Here is an 18,360-nt window from a genome sequence, read left to right on the forward strand (position 1 = left end):
TAAACATAAGGGATAAAAGTAATTGCAAGATGCAAACAGGAAACTGGCTTCAAAGAATTGCCACGGAACTGATTCATTGGCGCAATTGAGAACTGTTTGTGAGTTATGATTTTTCAAGATGTGCTGTTGTACGTTGTTGTTTCTGGGTGCACTTAGTAGTCCTTTTGAAAATAGCATTCAAAAAGCAGCTCAGAGTGCCAAAAGGTCTAATCATGTGGTAGAAATAAGCCCCTACACCTGGAAAAACCCTAAAGCATCCAAATGTTGTCAATGCCACAATAGCATTTTACTTAGCTACTGAGATGACAGTAAGATTGACATACTTGTCAAGATACAGAACAGCATTTTTCCCAAAGCCAGTCTGCAGAGCTTGTTCTCATAGTGGTGGTACTAGTCACAATAAATTATAAGTTATGTCTTTTTGTGATTGAGAAAAGCAGTGAAAAAAGACTAAAAGGATCTTCTCGGGAGGAAATGTATAGTACTTTAGAACAGTCAACTCTGGTGAGTCTTATAACAGACAATTCTTATTTTGTATCAATAATGAAATAAAATATCTGAAGATGATGATGATGTTATCCATTCAATCGAATCCAATTCTTGGGGATTCTATGGGCCAGGTCTCTCGACTTCTTCAGATCTTGCACTGCTTTTTTCAGTTTTTCTATGCTCTGGCTGGTGTCAGATTTGATGGTGCCCAGCCACCATGTTTTATATTTGTGTTGCACTAGAAGTTGTCTTTTGCAATAATAACTTTTGCCTGATTTCATTCAGCTCTAGCCTTTAAACAAACCTCCTCTTCGGTGTGGCTCTTTGAAGATTGAAATATTTCTTTTGTTAGGAAAACAGACACACACATACACGTATGCATATATTGGAGCCAGAAGTGAATACTGTTTTTATCTCTTCTATTAATTTAAGGACTATTAGAAGGCATCTGCAACCACTGGCCTATGTTGCCCTTTCAGCTCTCTGCTCTGCTTACTCTGCCTTCTTGGTTTGAACAACAAAAGATGGGAATAGTGGATAGAGAGAGCCAATGAATTTAAACCATCATCTTCTGAAGGTAGGCTTGAAATAAGGTAGATGTCAGTTATAATTATGCACATTCTGTATTTCTTGAGGGGAGGCATTTTAGAAGTGCAATAGTGACAATGGTGCCTCATCATGGTAGGGGGGGGGGAGGAATTCCTCACTAGAGCTTAAGCTGCTTGCCTCTCATGCTGCTTCCAGCTGCTTTTCAAAACAGCTTCAGCAGTTCCAATCCAGGTTGCAATGAACTGGCAAAAAGGCATCAATGGTCCCGAGTCTGGACTATGACCATCACAAAATCTGAATTGTCATTCCCCTGCTTCTTAATTTTTTCATCCACAGACAGAAAACAAATCTCACTGGCTAGTTTCTGTATGGACTGCTCTACCCATGTATACCCTTCCCTTCCCGGAGCCTTTTCTTCGCTTGACCAGAAGTTTGCACAAATGGTTGCCTTCACATCGCTTTTCCACATATCTGCTTTGACACCAGTGCTGTTCCTTTCTAAATTAATCAGTGATGGGGAACAAGTTGCTTTTTCTCCTATGTTCTTTTGTAGGCCCATGGAAACGTTTAGCAATAAAGAACTGATAGTCCAGCTTCATAGAAACAAAACAACAATATTCCTAGTACTGTGGTTATGATTTTTTAAAATCTTTTTTATCCATTTCCAATGTTTCTTTCTGGTTTCTGGCAAGAAATGCCTATTGGATATAATGGATTAGCTTAAATGATAGCAGCATTCATTTAAGTGCAGGGTTTCCTTTCCTTTGATAACCCATGCAAAAAAGTTATGAAGTTGGGTATAGTTACATGGCAACTGGTTAATGACCACAGTGACTGACAACCGTAATTTGGAGCGCAGTTATGGTCATAAATGAAGGAAAACCTACAGCTAAAAATAGGAGAACTGCAATTTTAGCCTATCTGAAATGCATTAGGTATGGTAAAATATTCTTAGTGCTTTAAGTCTTGAATTTTTTTTCTTTCCCCTCTCCAAGTTAATTCAGGCAAAAAAATTTCAGAGCTGCTCATCTTGTCAGATGTTATTTCTTAATTACAACTCTTTATGGTTTCTAGATAACAATGAAATATTTTTTTGAATAACCAGTGGTTTAGAAGTGAGAAATATTTGAATGTTTCTCTACCTTTAGAAGCATATATTGCTCTAGCTCAATCTTGTCTTAATATTAAGCAATACATGTAAAAGCTTGGTCTATCAGCTGAAGAAAATGTAAATGCCGGCCATTATTTAGCAGCGAAGCAAAAAAGAAAGGGAAACTAAATAGGATGAGGAAAAATTCTGTGCCAGGGCAATTTAGGCATGGATTAGAATTAGATTTCAAGAACAGCAAACAGGTGTTTAAACACAAACAAAATGTGGGTCCTACATAAAATTGTAGATCACATCATGACTGGCTGTAAACTGAGGGCATATACAATATCTGATTTTTTTAAAATATAAACAATGCCTCGCTTCAATGGTTAGACGGCCTAGACATGGGTATTTGAACATAGATCTTTTTAACATTTATATTTAATTGGCTATTATTAATCTTGGTGAATTGTTAATGTATACAGCTAGTCCATGTATGATATGCCATATGCGAGAGAGATAGAGAGAGATTTGTTTTGCACTGGTATTTTATCACCATCATAATCCTATTCATAGTTATTTGTGGGCTCTTCTGTTTTTTTGTTTGTGTGTCTGTCTTCACTGCAAAAGAGGGTGCCAACCATTGAAAAAGCCTCCTGTCTGAGCCTGAGGGAGGAACTCCAGGAGGACAAACAGCCTGGACTGCAGACCTCTCTCGTCTCAGGCCTGATTTTGAGGCCCTGTGTTGAGGAAGGAGGAGGTCATTTCCTGTTGCCCAGAAATTCACTGAGTGCTGATTGGACCTTAGGACCATCAATCAAAGGACAATAACACTGGGCTCCTCCTCCTGGTGGATATTCTTGGAGGGAAGAGAAGAGAGAAATGTGGGAGCTGTGAGTGGAAAGAAAGATGGGAGCAAAGCCTGGAGTCCTATCCCTGGGAAAGCTAATAAGAGGGAGAGAGGTGGTTGTCAGAAGGTTGCAAAAGGTGATCTCATAACCCCGGGACACGGCAACCATCGTAGGTATGAACCAGATGCCAACCTTCTGAATTATTATTATCACTTGATCATGGGATTGCTACAAAGTGTGAAAAATGCTCATAAATCACTTTTTCCAGAGCCGTTGTAACTTTCATGGTTGACTAAATGAACTGTTGTAAGTTGAGAATTATCTGTGCTATGTGTACTTCATCCTGCTTCCAATATTTTGCCTCAAACTTCCTTTGAAATTTCTCTAATCACTTCACAACTCTGAAGCCTGAAATGGGGTTATGGTTACTCAGTATGTTTCTGTTTGGGGCATTATGTCAAACTTAGATACGTTTATGAACTCAGAGAGGATACAAGGACAGCATTTAAAATATAAAAATAAATGAGAATTTGCCCACTGGAGGGGGGAAAAGATATTTATATGAAATAATAAGACATTTTAGAAGTAAACCTGCAAATTGAAATTTATTTCAAAGCAAAGAAGAATTTATTCTGTTTCTATGAAGCTGAGGTTTAATATTTCACTGTATCTGAAGTACAAGCTGCGAAGGTGGCTACTTTGAACTGTTAATTATACTTTTTTTGTTCCTAGTTTATGATATTTGGAAATTTAAAATCTATATTTTAAAAAAATGGCTGTGTGTGTGTGTGTTCCAGCTTAACTCTGGAATGCCTCAAGCAATTTCAACCAAACTTAGTAGACAGATGACTTATTCTCTGGAAACAAAATACTGTGCAGGTAGGACACCCCTAACACCCCGCGGTGTGTGTGTTCTGTTACAGCCTGTTGTGCCTTAAAATGGTTTCTACCATATTGCTGTAAAATGGCTTCTACTGTACAGCGCAATGGAGTTGCCATGGTAACTGCTTCACAGTACTCCACAAGGGGTCTCCCTCTGGTAAGGGGGAAAATCCAACATTAGAAATTATGTTTGGTCCAGACATTTTCAACAAGGCTTTGATTATTTTTGAGGACAAATGTATGGCTATGATCAATAAAACATTACTGCAACTCGCCCTGCCTGCATCACTATGAGACCGAGACCACTACAAGACCGGCCTAACTTCACGCAGATTACATACGAGAAAAGAACTGCAACATTGAATGGCTTACTACAAATATTGTGGACAAGAAGCCACTTCTAAAGCAAGAAAAGAAGAAAGCATACCAAATGATTATGGATCAGATGCAAAACAACCAGGTGGTATTACTTTTCTTGACACTTCTGGGGGCACAGGAAAAATATTTAATTGTTGCCAAAATCAGGGCTTTTCCTGTCTAATACAGGATTAGGATAAATAAATACCCAGGGAACACCAGGTTATCAGCTAGTAGACTATATTCGTTACTGGCAAATCTATTCCTGAAGAAAGAAGAAATGTCTCCTTTTATTAGGGAGTGAATGCTTCAAAATTTATTTAGAAGACATTTAAGAACAGTGTCTTTCTCCTGATCATTAAAAATGTGTAAATTTTTTTTACAATAGGACTGCAATTGAGCCCAGAATTACAATTGTAAGTTGTTGCAGTCATAAGTCAAGGCATCATGTGCCATGTTTACAGTAGTTATTAAGCAAATGCTGTTGTCATTAAGTGAACATCATTAGGTTAAGCTGCCTATTCTCCTTTTGTGCAGTGAAAGGACGTGCAACTAGTTGGTCATGGCTTTCAGAAGTCTCTTCAGAGTAAATGTGGCCATCTCAGCTGTCAAGAAACTGGCATCAGGGGAGAAAGTCCTGCTTCTCAACTCTTCTGACTGACTCACGGCTATTTCTCTTATCTTCACAGAACGTCTGGAAAAGGTGTTCGCACCTTTTCTATTGTCTGAAAAGCAACGTTGAAGACCTCTTCGGGGCATCCTGTGCCCCCCAAGGAGTGGGGAAGTCCACCGGGGAGCCGGAGCGAGCAATCGACTTGCCCGTCGCCGTCAGCCGCCGGAACCGGAACCGTCACCTTCTTCTTTTGGTCAGGACGGCACAGGAACTGAAAGACCAGCGGGGAGAATGGGAGACACATCATGTGTCTGATGGAGTCGCATCTTCCTCTCCTGGGGTAAGGACGCTTCTGCAAGAAGGCCAGTTCATACTTCAAAACGGGGTGGGGGATGGGAGGAATTCCAACTTGGGGGAACCTGGCCAGCCTAGAAAGCTGAAGAAGAGTTCCTTGGATTCATGGGATGGTCTTGATGGCTCAGAAGGGAAGATCCTGGGAAACACTAAGGAGGACCCATTTTGAGTCTCTTCTTATCACCAACATTTCCCATGATCTGCTGTCTCTGTGCCCTCTGTAATGCAGCCCTTCCTTCCCGGGGAAGATAAACATGCAGAGGACTTTTAATTTACGACAAGAACAATTGTTTCTTGCAGGTTGTGATGGGTGCTCCTGCCAGCACCTGGAGTCCCAGGAAGGAAGATGTCAGGCCAGCTCTCATTTCTTTGAGGTTAGTGTTCTCAGCTGAGGGATTCTGAAGCCCCCAAGAGAAGGGCTAGAAGAAAGGTTGGCAGAGGGCAGGCATCTCTACCCTCTGCCTCTACCTCTGCTAACAGAAGAATAACTCAAGCCCTTCATTCTCTCCCCAGAAATGAGAGCTCGTTAAAGTGGACACTGCGGCTCTGTACAATATGGGAGACCTGCACTGAGTCAGTATGGTCAGACCAGCTCCTCTCCATGGTAGTGGCAGAAGCCCTGACTCTGTGCATTGGTTAATGTGCCAATAAACAGAATATTTGCATTCTTATTGCCTATTCTCCTTTTGTGCAGTGAAAGGACGTGCAACTAGTTGGTCATGGCTCTCAGAAGGCTCTTCAGAGTAAGTGTGGCCATCTCAGCTGCCAAGAAACTGGCAATATGGGAGAAAGTCATGCTTTTCAACTCTTCTGACTGACTCACGGCTATTTCTCTTCTCTTCACAGAACGTCTGGAAAAGGTGTTCGCACCTTTTCTGTTGTCTGAAGAGCAACGTTGAAGACCTTCCTGTGCCTCCTGACAGGTACCACCCCCTTTTCCTTAAACCCCGGGCATGGTGGGCCACTATTGATGGACTGTGGACTCTGTAAGAGCCTCTCCCCAAAATGGCTTTCTGTCCAGAGGGGGCTTCAGGGCAAAAAGATGGGCAGGCTGACTGGCCGGGCTGAGAAAGGAGAGGCTGAGCTAGATGGATGTTTTTTGACATGTTACCTTCTTCTTTTGCTCAGGACGGCACAGGAACCAGATGACCAGCGGGGAGAATGGGAGACACATCGTCTGTCTGATGGAGTCACATCTTCCTTTCCAGGGGTAAGGACGCATCTGAAACATGGCCAGTTCATGCTTCAAAACAGGTGGGGGAAGGGAGGAATTCCCACTTGGGGGGAACCTGGCCAGCCTAGAAAGCTGAAGAAGAGTTCCTTGTATTAATGGGATGATCTTGATGGCTCAGAAGGGAAGATCCTGGGAAATACTAAGGAGGACCCATTTTGAGTCTCTTCTTATCAACAACATTTCCCATGATCTGCTGTCTCTGTGCCCTCTGTAATGCACCCCTTCCTTCCCGGGGAAGATAAACATGCAGAGGACTTTTAATTTATGACAATGAACAATTGTTTCTTGCAGGTTGTGATGGGTGCTCCTGCCACCACCCAGAGTCCCAGGAAGGAAGATGTCAGGCCAGCTCTCATTTCTTTGAGGTTAGTGTTCTCAGCTGAGGGATTCTGAAGCCCCCAAGAGAAGGGCTAGAAGAAAGGGTGGCAGAGGGCAGGCATCTCTACCCTCTGCCTCTACCTCTGCTAACAGAAGAATAACTCAAGCCCTTCATTCTCTCCCCAGAAATGAGAGCTTGTTAAAGTGGACACTGCGGCTCTGTACAATATGGGAGACCTGCACTGAGTCAGTATGGTCAGACCAGCTCTTCTCCATGGTAGTGGCAGAAGCCCTGACTCTGTGCATTGGTTAAAATGCCAAGAGACGGAATATTTGCATTCTTATTGCCTATTCTCCTTTTGTGCAGTGAAAGGACTTGCAACTAGTTGGTCATGGCTCTCAGAAGGCTCTTCAGAGTAAGTGTGGCCATCTCAGCTGCCAAGAAACTGGCAATATGGGAGAAAGTCATGCTTTTCAACTCTTCTGACTGACTCACGGCTATTTCTCTTCTCTTCACAGAACGTCTGGAAAAGGTGTTCGCACCTTTTCTGTTGTCTGAAGAGCAACGTTGAAGATCTTCCTGTGCCTCCTGACAGGTACCACCCCCTTTCCCTTAAACCCTGGGCATGGTGGGGCACTATTGATGGACTGTGGACTCTGTAAGAGCCTCTCCCCAAAATGGCTTTCTGTCCAGAAGGGGCTTCAGGGCAAAAAGATGGGCAGGCTGACTGGCCGGGCTGAGAAAGGAGAGGCTGAGCTAGATGGATGTTTTTTGACATGTTACCTTCTTCTTTTGCTCAGGACGGCACAGGAACCAGATGACCAGCGGGGAGAATGGGAGACACATCATCTGTCTGATGGAGTCACATCTTCCTTTCCAGGGGTAAGGACGCATCTGAAACATGGCCAGTTCATGCTTCAAAACAGGTGGGGGAAGGGAGGAATTCCCACTTGGGGGGAACCTGGCCAGCCTAGAAAGCTGAAGAAGAGTTCCTTGTATTAATGGGATGATCTTGATGGCTCAGAAGGGAAGATCCTGGGAAATACTAAGGAGGACCCATTTTGAGTCTCTTCTTATCAACAACATTTCCCATGATCTGCTGTCTCTGTGCCCTCTGTAATGCACCCCTTCCTTCCCGGGGAAGATAAACATGCAGAGGACTTTTAATTTATGACAATGAACAATTGTTTCTTGCAGGTTGTGATGGGTGCTCCTGCCACCACCCAGAGTCCCAGGAAGGAAGATGTCAGGCCAGCTCTCATTTCTTTGAGGTTAGTGTTCTCAGCTGAGGGATTCTGAAGCCCCCAAGAGAAGGGCTAGAAGAAAGGTTGGCAGAGGGCAGGCATCTCTACCCTCTGCCTCTACCTCTGCTAACAGAAGAATAACTCAAGCCCTTCATTCTCTCCCCAGAAATGAGAGCTCGTTAAAGTGGACACTGCGGCTCTGTACAATATGGGAGACCTGCACTGAGTCAGTATGGTCAGACCAGCTCTTCTCCATGGTAGTGGCAGAAGCCCTGACTCTGTGCATTGGTTAAAATGCCAAGAGACGGAATATTTGCATTCTTATTGCCTATTCTCCTTTTGTGCAGTGAAAGGACTTGCAACTAGTTGGTCATGGCTCTCAGAAGGCTCTTCAGAGTAAGTGTGGCCATCTCAGCTGCCAAGAAACTGGCAATATGGGAGAAAGTCATGCTTTTCAACTCTTCTGACTGACTCACGGCTATTTCTCTTCTCTTCACAGAACGTCTGGAAAAGGTGTTCGCACCTTTTCTGTTGTCTGAAGAGCAACGTTGAAGATCTTCCTGTGCCTCCTGACAGGTACCACCCCCTTTTCCTTAAACCCTGGGCATGGTGGGGCACTATTGATGGACTGTCTTTCTCCAAGTGTTCAGAAGGGGCTTCAGGGCAAAAAGATGGCCAGGCTGACTGGCCAGGCTGAGAAAGGAGAAGCTGAGCTAGATGGATGTTCTTTTACATGTCACTTTCTTCTTTTGGTCAGGAGTGCACAGGAACCAGATGACCAGTGGGGAGAAAAGCTGTTTTGCACTTTTCTGCTATATGAAGAGCAACATTGAAGACCTTCCTGGGACACCTGATAGCTGCCACCACCTTCTCCTCAAACCCTGGTTATGGTGGGGCACCATTGATGGACTGCAGAATCTGCCATGGTTTAGGGGCAAAAAGATGGGTAGGCGGACTGGCCAGGATGAAAGAAGAGAGGCTCAGCTAGATGGATGTTCTTTGACATGTCACCTTCTTCTTTTGGTCAGGACGGCACAGGAACTGAAAGACCAGTGGGGAGAATGGGAGACAAATCATGTGTCTGATGGAGTCGCATCTTCCTCTCCTGGGGTAAGGACGCTTCTGCAAGAAGGCCAGTTCATGCTTCAAAACCGGGTGGGGGAAGGGAGGAATTCCCACTTGGGGGGAACCTGGCCAGCCTAGAAAGCTGAAGAAGAGTTCCTTGGATTCATGGGATGGTCTTGATGGCTCAGAAGGGAAGATCCTGGGAAATACTAAGGAGGACCCATTTTCAGTCTCTTCTTATCAACAACATTTCCCATGATCTGCTGTCTCTGTGCCCTCTGTAATGCAGCCCTTCCTTCCTGGGGAAGATAAACATGCAGAGGACTTTTAATTTATGACTTCAATGAACAATTGTTTCTTGCAGGTTGTGATGGGTGCTCCTGCCACCACCTGGAGTCCCGGGAAGGAAGATGTCCGGCCAGCTCTCATTTCTTTGAGGTTAGTGTTCTCAGCTGAGGGATTCTGAAGCCCCCAAGAGAAGGGCTAGAAGAAAGGTTGGCAGAGGGCAGGCATCTCTACCCTCTGCCTCTACCTCTGCTAACAGAAGAATGACTCAGGGCCTTCGTTTTCTCCCCAGAAATGAAAGCTCATTGAAGTGGATGCCGCGGCTCTCTACAATTTGGGAGACCTGCACTGAATCGGTAAGGCCAGACTAGCTCCTCCCAATGATAATGTCAGAAGCCCTGACTCTGTGGATTTGTTGATATGCCAATAGACAGAGTATCTGCATAGTTATTTCAGAATCCATCGGAAGAATGCCAACTGATGGGGACGGCTAAGAACCCAACAGACGTGCAGTAGGAAGCAGTGCCTGTCAGTAAAGGTACGTAACACCTCAGAGAGTGAAACACTTGCAGAGGGGAGGCATCTCTGCCTCTGCTTCTGCTAAAGGAAGAATGACTCAGGGGAATCCCACTGGAAGGCCAAGCCCTTTGGCAGGCCAGCCGGAAGGGTTCCTATAGCCTCTACATGACCACTCTTACAAAAGGGCCCATGGCTAATTTTGATCTTTGGTCCTTTTGTTTTCTCCCCCCAGAGAGGAAAGGCAGGAGCCCTGCAGGCCGTGGCTGTCCACCATTTTGGAGACCTTCACTGAGTTGGTAAGGATTGGACAATTCTTCCACATGTGAAAAGATGAAGCCCCGTCTCTGGGGATTTCTTAATATGCCAACAGACAGAATCTTGGTATTTTGATTCCAGGAACCACGGGACCAACCAGTGGAGGAAGAGCTCTATCCTGGGCAGGACACGTCTTCTCCAGAGGTAAGAAAGTTTTGGCAATGGGGCCGATGGTTAGGGTTAGGGTTAGGGCTATGCCACGACTCCTGATGGGAGTGGGAGAAATTGTGGTATATATCTTTCTAAGCTTAAAGCTTGCAAAGGCTCTCTTGCTGTTGGCCCATAGGGCCTGAATGCACCCTATCTTCCAGCAATCCAATGGGGATGCAGAAAGCTTAGGATTTATTGTCATTTGCAGGATTCGCTGACTGTCCTGATGGGCTTCAGGACCAGCAGCCTCTGGGATGAAGACTCCCTTGCTGACCTTCTGGAGGAGGAATCTGAGGATAGCTGGGACCAGGATGCGGAGGCCTCTTCCAGTCCATGGGTAAGAAGGAGAAAGTGTTTTCAGTTGGGCATGGATAGAGTCCCTCTAACCTGAGGGAATTGTGCTGGAGCGCTTTGGGCAGTGGAGCAAGGGGACACCCGGCCCATGGGACAAGGTATTTAGTGTAACTATATGCACCCAAGCTCTGGTGCGACTGGCTCCTTTGCTGGAACACATCAGGGACCAGTGTTCTAAATGGGAAATGTGATCCCCATTCAGTAGGCCCTCTTTTAGAAATTCTGAGTTTCCTTTCCCTGATTGCTAAAGAGGAATCATTGTTGTTCACAGGATTCTCCAGAGGAAGGAGAAGACACTCTGGAGGATCTCAACAGCCTGGAAGAGGACATCCTGGACTCCCTAGACCGTCTTCTTCGGTGAGAAGAGGTATGAGTCCCTCAGATAGGAAGTTATCCAATATGCTACCTAGGAAGAGTGGAGGGCAAGTACATGTAGCTCCAGAAAGAGCAATGTAGTACTAATAATAATAGCCTTTGATTCCTCCTCCAGATGTTCCTCAGATTCCCCTCCAGAGGTCAGCTTGGAGGAGGAGGAACCAGCCCCAGGCGCCTCAAGAGGTGAGTTGGTTTATGGCTCCAAGCAGCCTGGGACAAGGTACTTAGGCTAAGCATATGCACCCAAGCTCTGGTGAGCCTTGTTCCTTTGCTGAAAAGCATCAGGGACCGGTGTTCTAAATGGGAAATGTGATCCCCATTCAGTAGAGCCTCTTTTAGGAATTATCAGTTTCTTTTCCCTGATGGCTAAAAATGAGGAATCATTGTCATTCACAGGATTCTCCAGAGGAAGGAGAAGACACCCTGGAGGATCTCAGATTCTTCCCCCAAGTGCTTCTCCAGATTCCTCTCCAGAGGTCAGTTTGGAGGAGGAGTAACCAGCCCCAGGCACCTCAGGAGGTGAGTTGTCAATGACTCCGAGCAGCCTGTCAAGAGTGATTTGGCTGAAACAACAGCTGTCACATGGCAGTCCTGAGGCTTCAGGTGGGGAAATCAGGCAGCTGCCAGCTTGTTAGTGATGAGGAGGAGGAACTGCCTTCTGCCCCTGAACCAAGAACACTTAGGGCAGACAAAAGGCAGGAGCAGCGAAGGTCAGCTCCATTACTTGTGAGAAGCCAGTCTCACTATTCTTGATGGGATGTGTTACGTATTGAAATGAATAGCTTAAATTAGTTGCTGAAGTTCTCACTCAAGTCCGCTATTGAAGCGGGAAAATACTTTAATCTGATTGGTTGACCAGTTGACAGCTTCCTATAAAAGGAGCGCTATCAGCCAGGCTGTTGCTGTTGTTCATATAAGCTTAATAAAAGAGATTAGCTGAATTCACTCTGACCTCGTCTCCTTTCTCAGCCAGAACTTATACACCCTATCTTCTAGCAATCTTATTGGGATGCAGAAAGCTTAGGATTTAGCCTCCATATTGTCATTTGCAGGATTCGCTGACTGTCCTGGTGGCTCCAGGACCAGCAGCCTCTGGGACGTGGATTCCCTTGCTGACCTTCTGGAGGAGGAATCAGAGGATTGCTGGGACCAGGATGCAGAGGCTTCTGAGGTCAGACCTTCTTCCAGTCCGTGGGTAAGAAAGACAATGGGTTTTCAGTTGGGCAGGGATAGAGTCCCTCTAGTCAGTTCTCCTAGCATGAATGAACTGTGCTGGAGTGCTCTGAGTGATAGAACAAGATGACATCTGACCCTTGGGGCAACATATTTAGGCTAACTAAGCACTAATGCGATTGGTTCATTTACTGCAAAGCAGCAGGGAAGAGCCCACTGCAGTGGACTGGTATCCTAAATGGATGTGACCCACCCTGCTTATTCTTTTCCTTTTTGTTTGTCACCCTCTCCAGCATCCTGCTGCTTCCGGGGGCTTTAACAGGCAAAGAGTAGAGAGCCTACTTTTCTGGGGGATGTGTGGGGTGGGAGTGGGGATTCCTTCCGCTCTGGAGATGGAACAGAAGCATTGTTTTGGTCATGGATCCCATTCAATTGATCCTCTTTTAGGAATTTGGAGTCTCTTTTCCCTGATGGCTAAAGAGGAATCATTGTCATTCATAGAATTTTTCTGAAGAAGGGGAAGCCATCCTAGAAAAGCTCAGCAGCCTGGAAGAGATTCCATAGACCTCAGTCTTTAATTGAAAGAAGTATCTATTTTAGCCTCTGCATGGAACACTGCCTTGTTGTGTTGAAGTCTTGCGCAGCTGAGGGCCACCCAAGTCAGAAAGGTTATAGTGGAGAGTGCTGACACAATGAGGCCCACTGGAGAAGGAAATGGGAACCCTCTCCAGTATCAAAAGACTAAAAGCTATGATGTCAGTAAATTGCCCCCTCAGATTAGAAGATGGCTAATATGCTACCTGGGAAAAGCGGAAGGCAATTAAAGTAGCTTCAGAAAGAGCAAAGTGTTAGTACTTTTACAGAAAGCATGTGGTACTAATTTCATTTTGATTCCTCCCCAAGATGCTTCCCCAGACGCCTCTCTAGATGTCAGTTCGGAGGAACCAGCCCCAGGCACCTCAGAAGGTGAGTTGGTCAATGGCTCTGAGCAGCCTGTCAAGAGTGATTTGGCTGAAACAACAGCTGCAGCAGGGCAGCCCTCAGGCTTCAGTGGGGAAAGCAGGCAGCTGCCAGCTGGTTAGTGATGAGGAGGAGGAACTGCCTTCTATACCTCAACCAAGAACTTTTAGGGGAGAGAAAAGCCAGGAGTAGTGAAGGTCAGCTGCATTACTTGTGAGGAGCCAGTCTCTCCCTTCTTGATGGGCTGCACCAGAAGCTGTCTCTTTAGCCCAGCAGACAGACAGATGTGATGCTGGGAATGTGTTCATGAGCAGCGGGTTGGACTAGAAGACCTCTTAGATCCCTTCTAATTCTGTTATTCTGTCTGCCTACAGGACGCCTTCAGTAATGGAGGATATTCAGCTGCAAGACAGAATCTCCCCACCTACAAAGCCCTGCATGGAGCCCCTTTCCCATGGAATGTTGTTATCATTGTTGTTGTTATTTGTTCTTAGTTGCTTCAATTTGTAATTTTATTTATATTGTTAAAGTGCTAAAAAATAAAAGCAATAGTTAAATAAAGTTGTTCATTGACCATGATTATTTTCCTTTAGCTACCAGTGTAGCATTCAGTGGACAGAATGATAAATAATTGTACATCATGTAAACAATAAAACTACAAAAATACTTTATATACCCTAATGTATTGTTAAGCCTTTTATCATGTCACTTTTCTTAGGGACAGGGTGAACTTTTGATTAAATGCAGAATTTCATCAAGCGTCTTTATTCCTAGTTTTGTCTAGGGACATTTTTTTTCCATGCTGTATGGGAGACAGTTTATTTTATAGTAAGGACGTGTTGTCAAAACCAAATACAATAATGCAAAAATGGATCCTTTTTCCGGAGGCTGAACAGACTTCTTCTTGTGCCATATCTGTCATCGGACGTTGGCGATCATGGTGGTGATCCCATTTTTATCAACAGCCACACGAAATAGTGCTATTGAGTTTTGTCCAAACCAGGTCCTCAGATTTTGAGGCCATTATGTTCTTTTTCTGCCTGGACCACGTTTCCCTTCAATCTTTTCTTGGAGGATTAAGTGAAGTATGACGTATTTTTCTGGGTGTCACATCACATGTCCAAAATATTCTAACTTTTGCTTTTTTAATGGTTTTGATGAATTTTATAGTAATGAGGCAGCTGCGGCGAGGGATTCAACAAATTATTAACCATCAACTGACCAATGTCATTCCTGCTGAGGGGGATGCTTCCTTGGCAGAAAATCTGAATCATTTCTTTGCTTCCTTTGAAGTGGAGACATCAGAGACAGCTATAATACAGTTACCAGCCCATTTTAACCCCGACCTCATTGTGAAGGAAGAGGAGGTGAGCATTCTGAGGGCTGTGGAGCCTAGAAAGGCTGTGGGTCCTGATGGTATCTCTGGCTGAGTGCTTAAAGACTGCTGATCAGTTGGCTGGAGTCTTTACCAAGTAGAAGAACTCTGAGGTCCCCTCCAACTCAGTTATTCTGTTCTGTTATTCTGTCTGTATATATAGAGATGGCTTTAGCAACTGATGGTATGGAGATGGAGGGCTGAATCACCCTCACCGACGAAGCTCAGCAAGGAGCCGCTTTTCCCCAAAGAACTTTCTATAATTGATGGCTTGTTGTTTTTGATTGATTGTTGTTAGTTTTAATATTTGTTCATTTTTCAATTTGGTGGTTTTTTCAATGTTATTTTATGTACTTTTTTGTTTACTGCTTAAAATTAAAAGCAACAGTTAAATAAATAACATTGTTCATTAACCAGTTTTTTTCACTGCTGTATGGGATACAGTGAATTAGTACTCAGTTACCATATTGATGGAAACCTGACACTTGCAGATGTTCCACAGCTATATACAGGTGGTCCTCAACTTACCACCACAATTGAGCGCCAAATTTATATTGCTAAGTGAAACAGTCGTTAAGTGATCTTTGGCCCATTTTATGACCTTTCTTGCCATAGTTGTTAAGGAAATCAATATAGTTCTTAAGTTAGTAACACAGTTGTTACAAGAATCTGGCTTCCCCATTCCTTTTGCTTGCCAGGACGCAAAAGCTGATCACATGACTCCAGGACACTGTAACCGTCATAAAGATGAGTCAGTTGTCAAGTGGCTAAATATTGATCACGTGACCAATGGGGATGCTGCAATGGTCATTAAGTGTGAATAACTCCCTTTTTGTCAGTGCCCTTGTGAATTTCAATGGTCACTAAATGAACTGTTGTAACTCAAGGACTCCCTGTACTTTCTGCAGCATCAACCAATGTATTGTCTAGTAAGAAGGATAATTTTGTTGAGCAATTTCAGGAAGATCTGTCCTTGGAGCATCATGATGGTGGGCACAGAAAGCACAGTAGATCTGCTATGCTGGCATAAATTTTGTATTCCTCCAGAAAAAGGAATTTTACAGAACGATACCCAGGTTAGTGTCTAAGAGGCTATAATTTCATGTAAGTCATGCTAGGTTGTTGTTATAATACACATACCAACAAATTGCTGTATATAATAAGATACACAAATGAGGAAGCTAAAATGGCAGGGAAAGCTCGTCTTAACCTGGCATGAAGAATTTCCATGCATGGCGATTTCAATTAAAGTGTAAACAAAAATTCTATCTCATGTGAATTGCAATGTAGCATATCTTGCTTTAATATTGTCCTCTCAGTAGTAACCTTGTTAATTTTTACTTTTTCAATTGAAAAAGAAGTGTTGATTCAAGTTAAGAATTAAGAATGTAAGAGGACCACGAAAGTCTATTCTTCTGCCTTACTCCCAATTGTTGCTCAGAAACTCGGGAATGTAATTTGTTTTAGATTGGGTGTAGACTATGCACCATCGAGCTTAATATGGTTTTCTAAGGCACTTCAAAAATAATGATCCGAAGACGTCAAATACTGAACTCAATACCCTCTGCATGTAAACACGCTCTGCCATTTCTAAAACGGGCATATTTGCCATTTGAATTCATGCCTTTCTCCAGTATCACCACAGCAGATTACAATGCACTGACGTTTATAGTGCACCATTCAAGTGGTGCAGAAAGCAGCCCAGATATGAACATGCAGTTTGAAATTTCACTTTGTGATTGAAATGATATGTATATATGTTCCTGTACATAATAATGTGTAAGAAATAAACAATCTAGACTGGAGAGTGCTACAAGGAACAGGTCCGTAGTGGCTTAAATAAATCCAGAAACAGATCTGAAACTGCTGTATTGATATGATTAATTTGGAAAGCTTGGGAAAATTATTTTCTCCATATATGGGGAAATATCCAAGGGGGAATAAGTCATATGTTCATCTTATTTTAGTTCAGTTGCTCCTGGATGGGGACATGAGTGGAAAGAAGGTGTACCCAAATAGTCCTTGTTTAACAACTGGTTGCTTAGTGATTGTTTGAAGTGACAACAGAACTCCAAAAAGTATTTATGATTTGGATTCAAAGTCTTGATGTCTGCGCCCTCCCCCATCTGCACTCATGCAATTGCATTGTGGACACTCAGCAACCAGTCCACATTCACAGCTCTTTGCATCATCCCATGATCAGGTGACTACAATTTACAATGCTTTTTCTTTACTTCCACTTTCTGGCAAAAAAGTGCATATCGTGAACAATGGCTTCACTTAACGATTGTAGCTTTCCTTTAATGACCACTTCAGAAACCTGGTCACATGATGACCCCTTTAATGACCACTAAGACTCACGACCTTAATTCCAGGCTCAATTATGGTTGTAAGTCGAGGACAGCCTATATAATTATTTGCTACATCTTGGCTTGGAAGAAAACAAAGGAAGCCCTGTGAAACCTGTGACATGCTATAAGGTGCCAAATGCTATTATTATTTTTTAAAGATATGAAAAATTATCAGTATTTTAATCTTTACATCTACATCTACAAAAGTGCTTTTGCATAAGCTCTGTAATTCAACCACTCCAATCAACTTTCTCTGGAGAGATGAGTGCAACTTTCAGACGGCCTTTCAGCGATTGTAATCCAAACATTTAGAGAAGGCCACCAATTTCACCTGCCTCACGCAAACATATCTCAAGAGGTTCTCCAGGAGCCCCTGGAAGCCACCTTTGAGTTCTTTTCTCTCTCTCTCATTCCTCCATGCATTTCAATATCCTCATTTTGTTGTCCTTTTTAAAAAATAGAATAACATAGCTGGAAGGGATCTTGTAGGTCTTCTAGTCCAACCCCCTTCTCAAGCAGAAGACCCTGTACCATTTCATAAAAATGGCTGCCCAGTCTCTTCTTAAAAGCCTCCAGTGATAGAGCACCCAAAACTTCTTAAGTTTCTTAGGAAGTTTCTCCTTTTTCCAGGTTGCTTCTGTCCTTGATTAGTTTCCATCTATGGTTTCTTGTTTTGCCTTCTGGTGCTTTGGAAAATAGGTTTCTTTGTGGCACCCTTCAACTACTGGAACATTGCTATCATGTCACCCCTAGTCCTTCCCCCCCCCCCCATTATACTAGAGATACCTAATTCCTGCAACCATGCATTATGCTTTAGCCTCCAGCCCCCCAATCATCTTTATTCTTCTTCTCTACTCTCTTTCCGTAGTCTCGACACTTTTTAAAAATACCGTTATAGTGGTGACCAAAACTGGGTGCAATATTCCAGGTGGGGTTTCATTAAGGCCTTATAAAGCAGTACTAGCACTTCTTGTGGTCTTCATTCTATCCTTCTAGGAACACTTCTGAGGAAGTAGTGAACGCGGATCTAAGAGATGGTGCTGTAGAACATCTCATGCAGCAAGAAATTCAACTACACGCTTATCAACTGCAGCGAAGCAGGAGCCCCCTCTTCGCCCTCATTTACACATAATTCCCCTCCCCTCCCCACCCTTTTCTCTTCCCCTCTGCCTCAGCAAGCACTCTGAAGTAGAACCCTGGCTACACACAGGGAAAGGACGCCCACATGGTAAGAAAGACGGGGCAAGGCAGGGACAACCCCGGAGGTCGGTGAGGCGAAGCAGCACTTCGCTTTCCAGAAAAAGAAAGGCGGGAAGCCACCTAGGCGACACTAAGCCGTGCTTAAAGGAGGCGGGCGGGAAGCGGAGGGCGCGCGTGGACAGAAAAAAGACCCCCGCCCCGCCAGGCCGCCACGCCCCCTTCGCTTATAGGGCAACTGGTTCTGCTTGCAGGACCC

At 44.0% G+C, this 18,360-nt stretch overlaps 1 protein-coding gene across 1 annotated transcript in view; it reads left to right on the forward strand.

Moving 5' to 3' along the window:
* LOC309387368 (uncharacterized protein) overlaps window positions 1-18,036 on the forward strand; it is a gene marked incomplete at its 3' end in the record, with an annotated part of 49,456 nt that extends 31,420 nt beyond the window's left edge. Inside the window, exons 4-5 of the mRNA XM_081943841.1 lie at window positions 12,098-12,240; window positions 17,901-18,036. Coding sequence (XP_081799967.1) covers window positions 12,098-12,240; window positions 17,901-18,036 — 279 coding nt within the window. The remainder of the gene's footprint in view (window positions 1-12,097; window positions 12,241-17,900) is intronic.
* Between the last annotated feature and the right edge of the window lie 324 nt (window positions 18,037-18,360).

The sequence above is a fragment of the Natrix helvetica genome (assembly GCF_964273705.1).
Source record: "Natrix helvetica genome assembly, chromosome: 2".
NCBI classification, from domain to species: Eukaryota; Metazoa; Chordata; class Lepidosauria; order Squamata; family Natricidae; genus Natrix; species Natrix helvetica.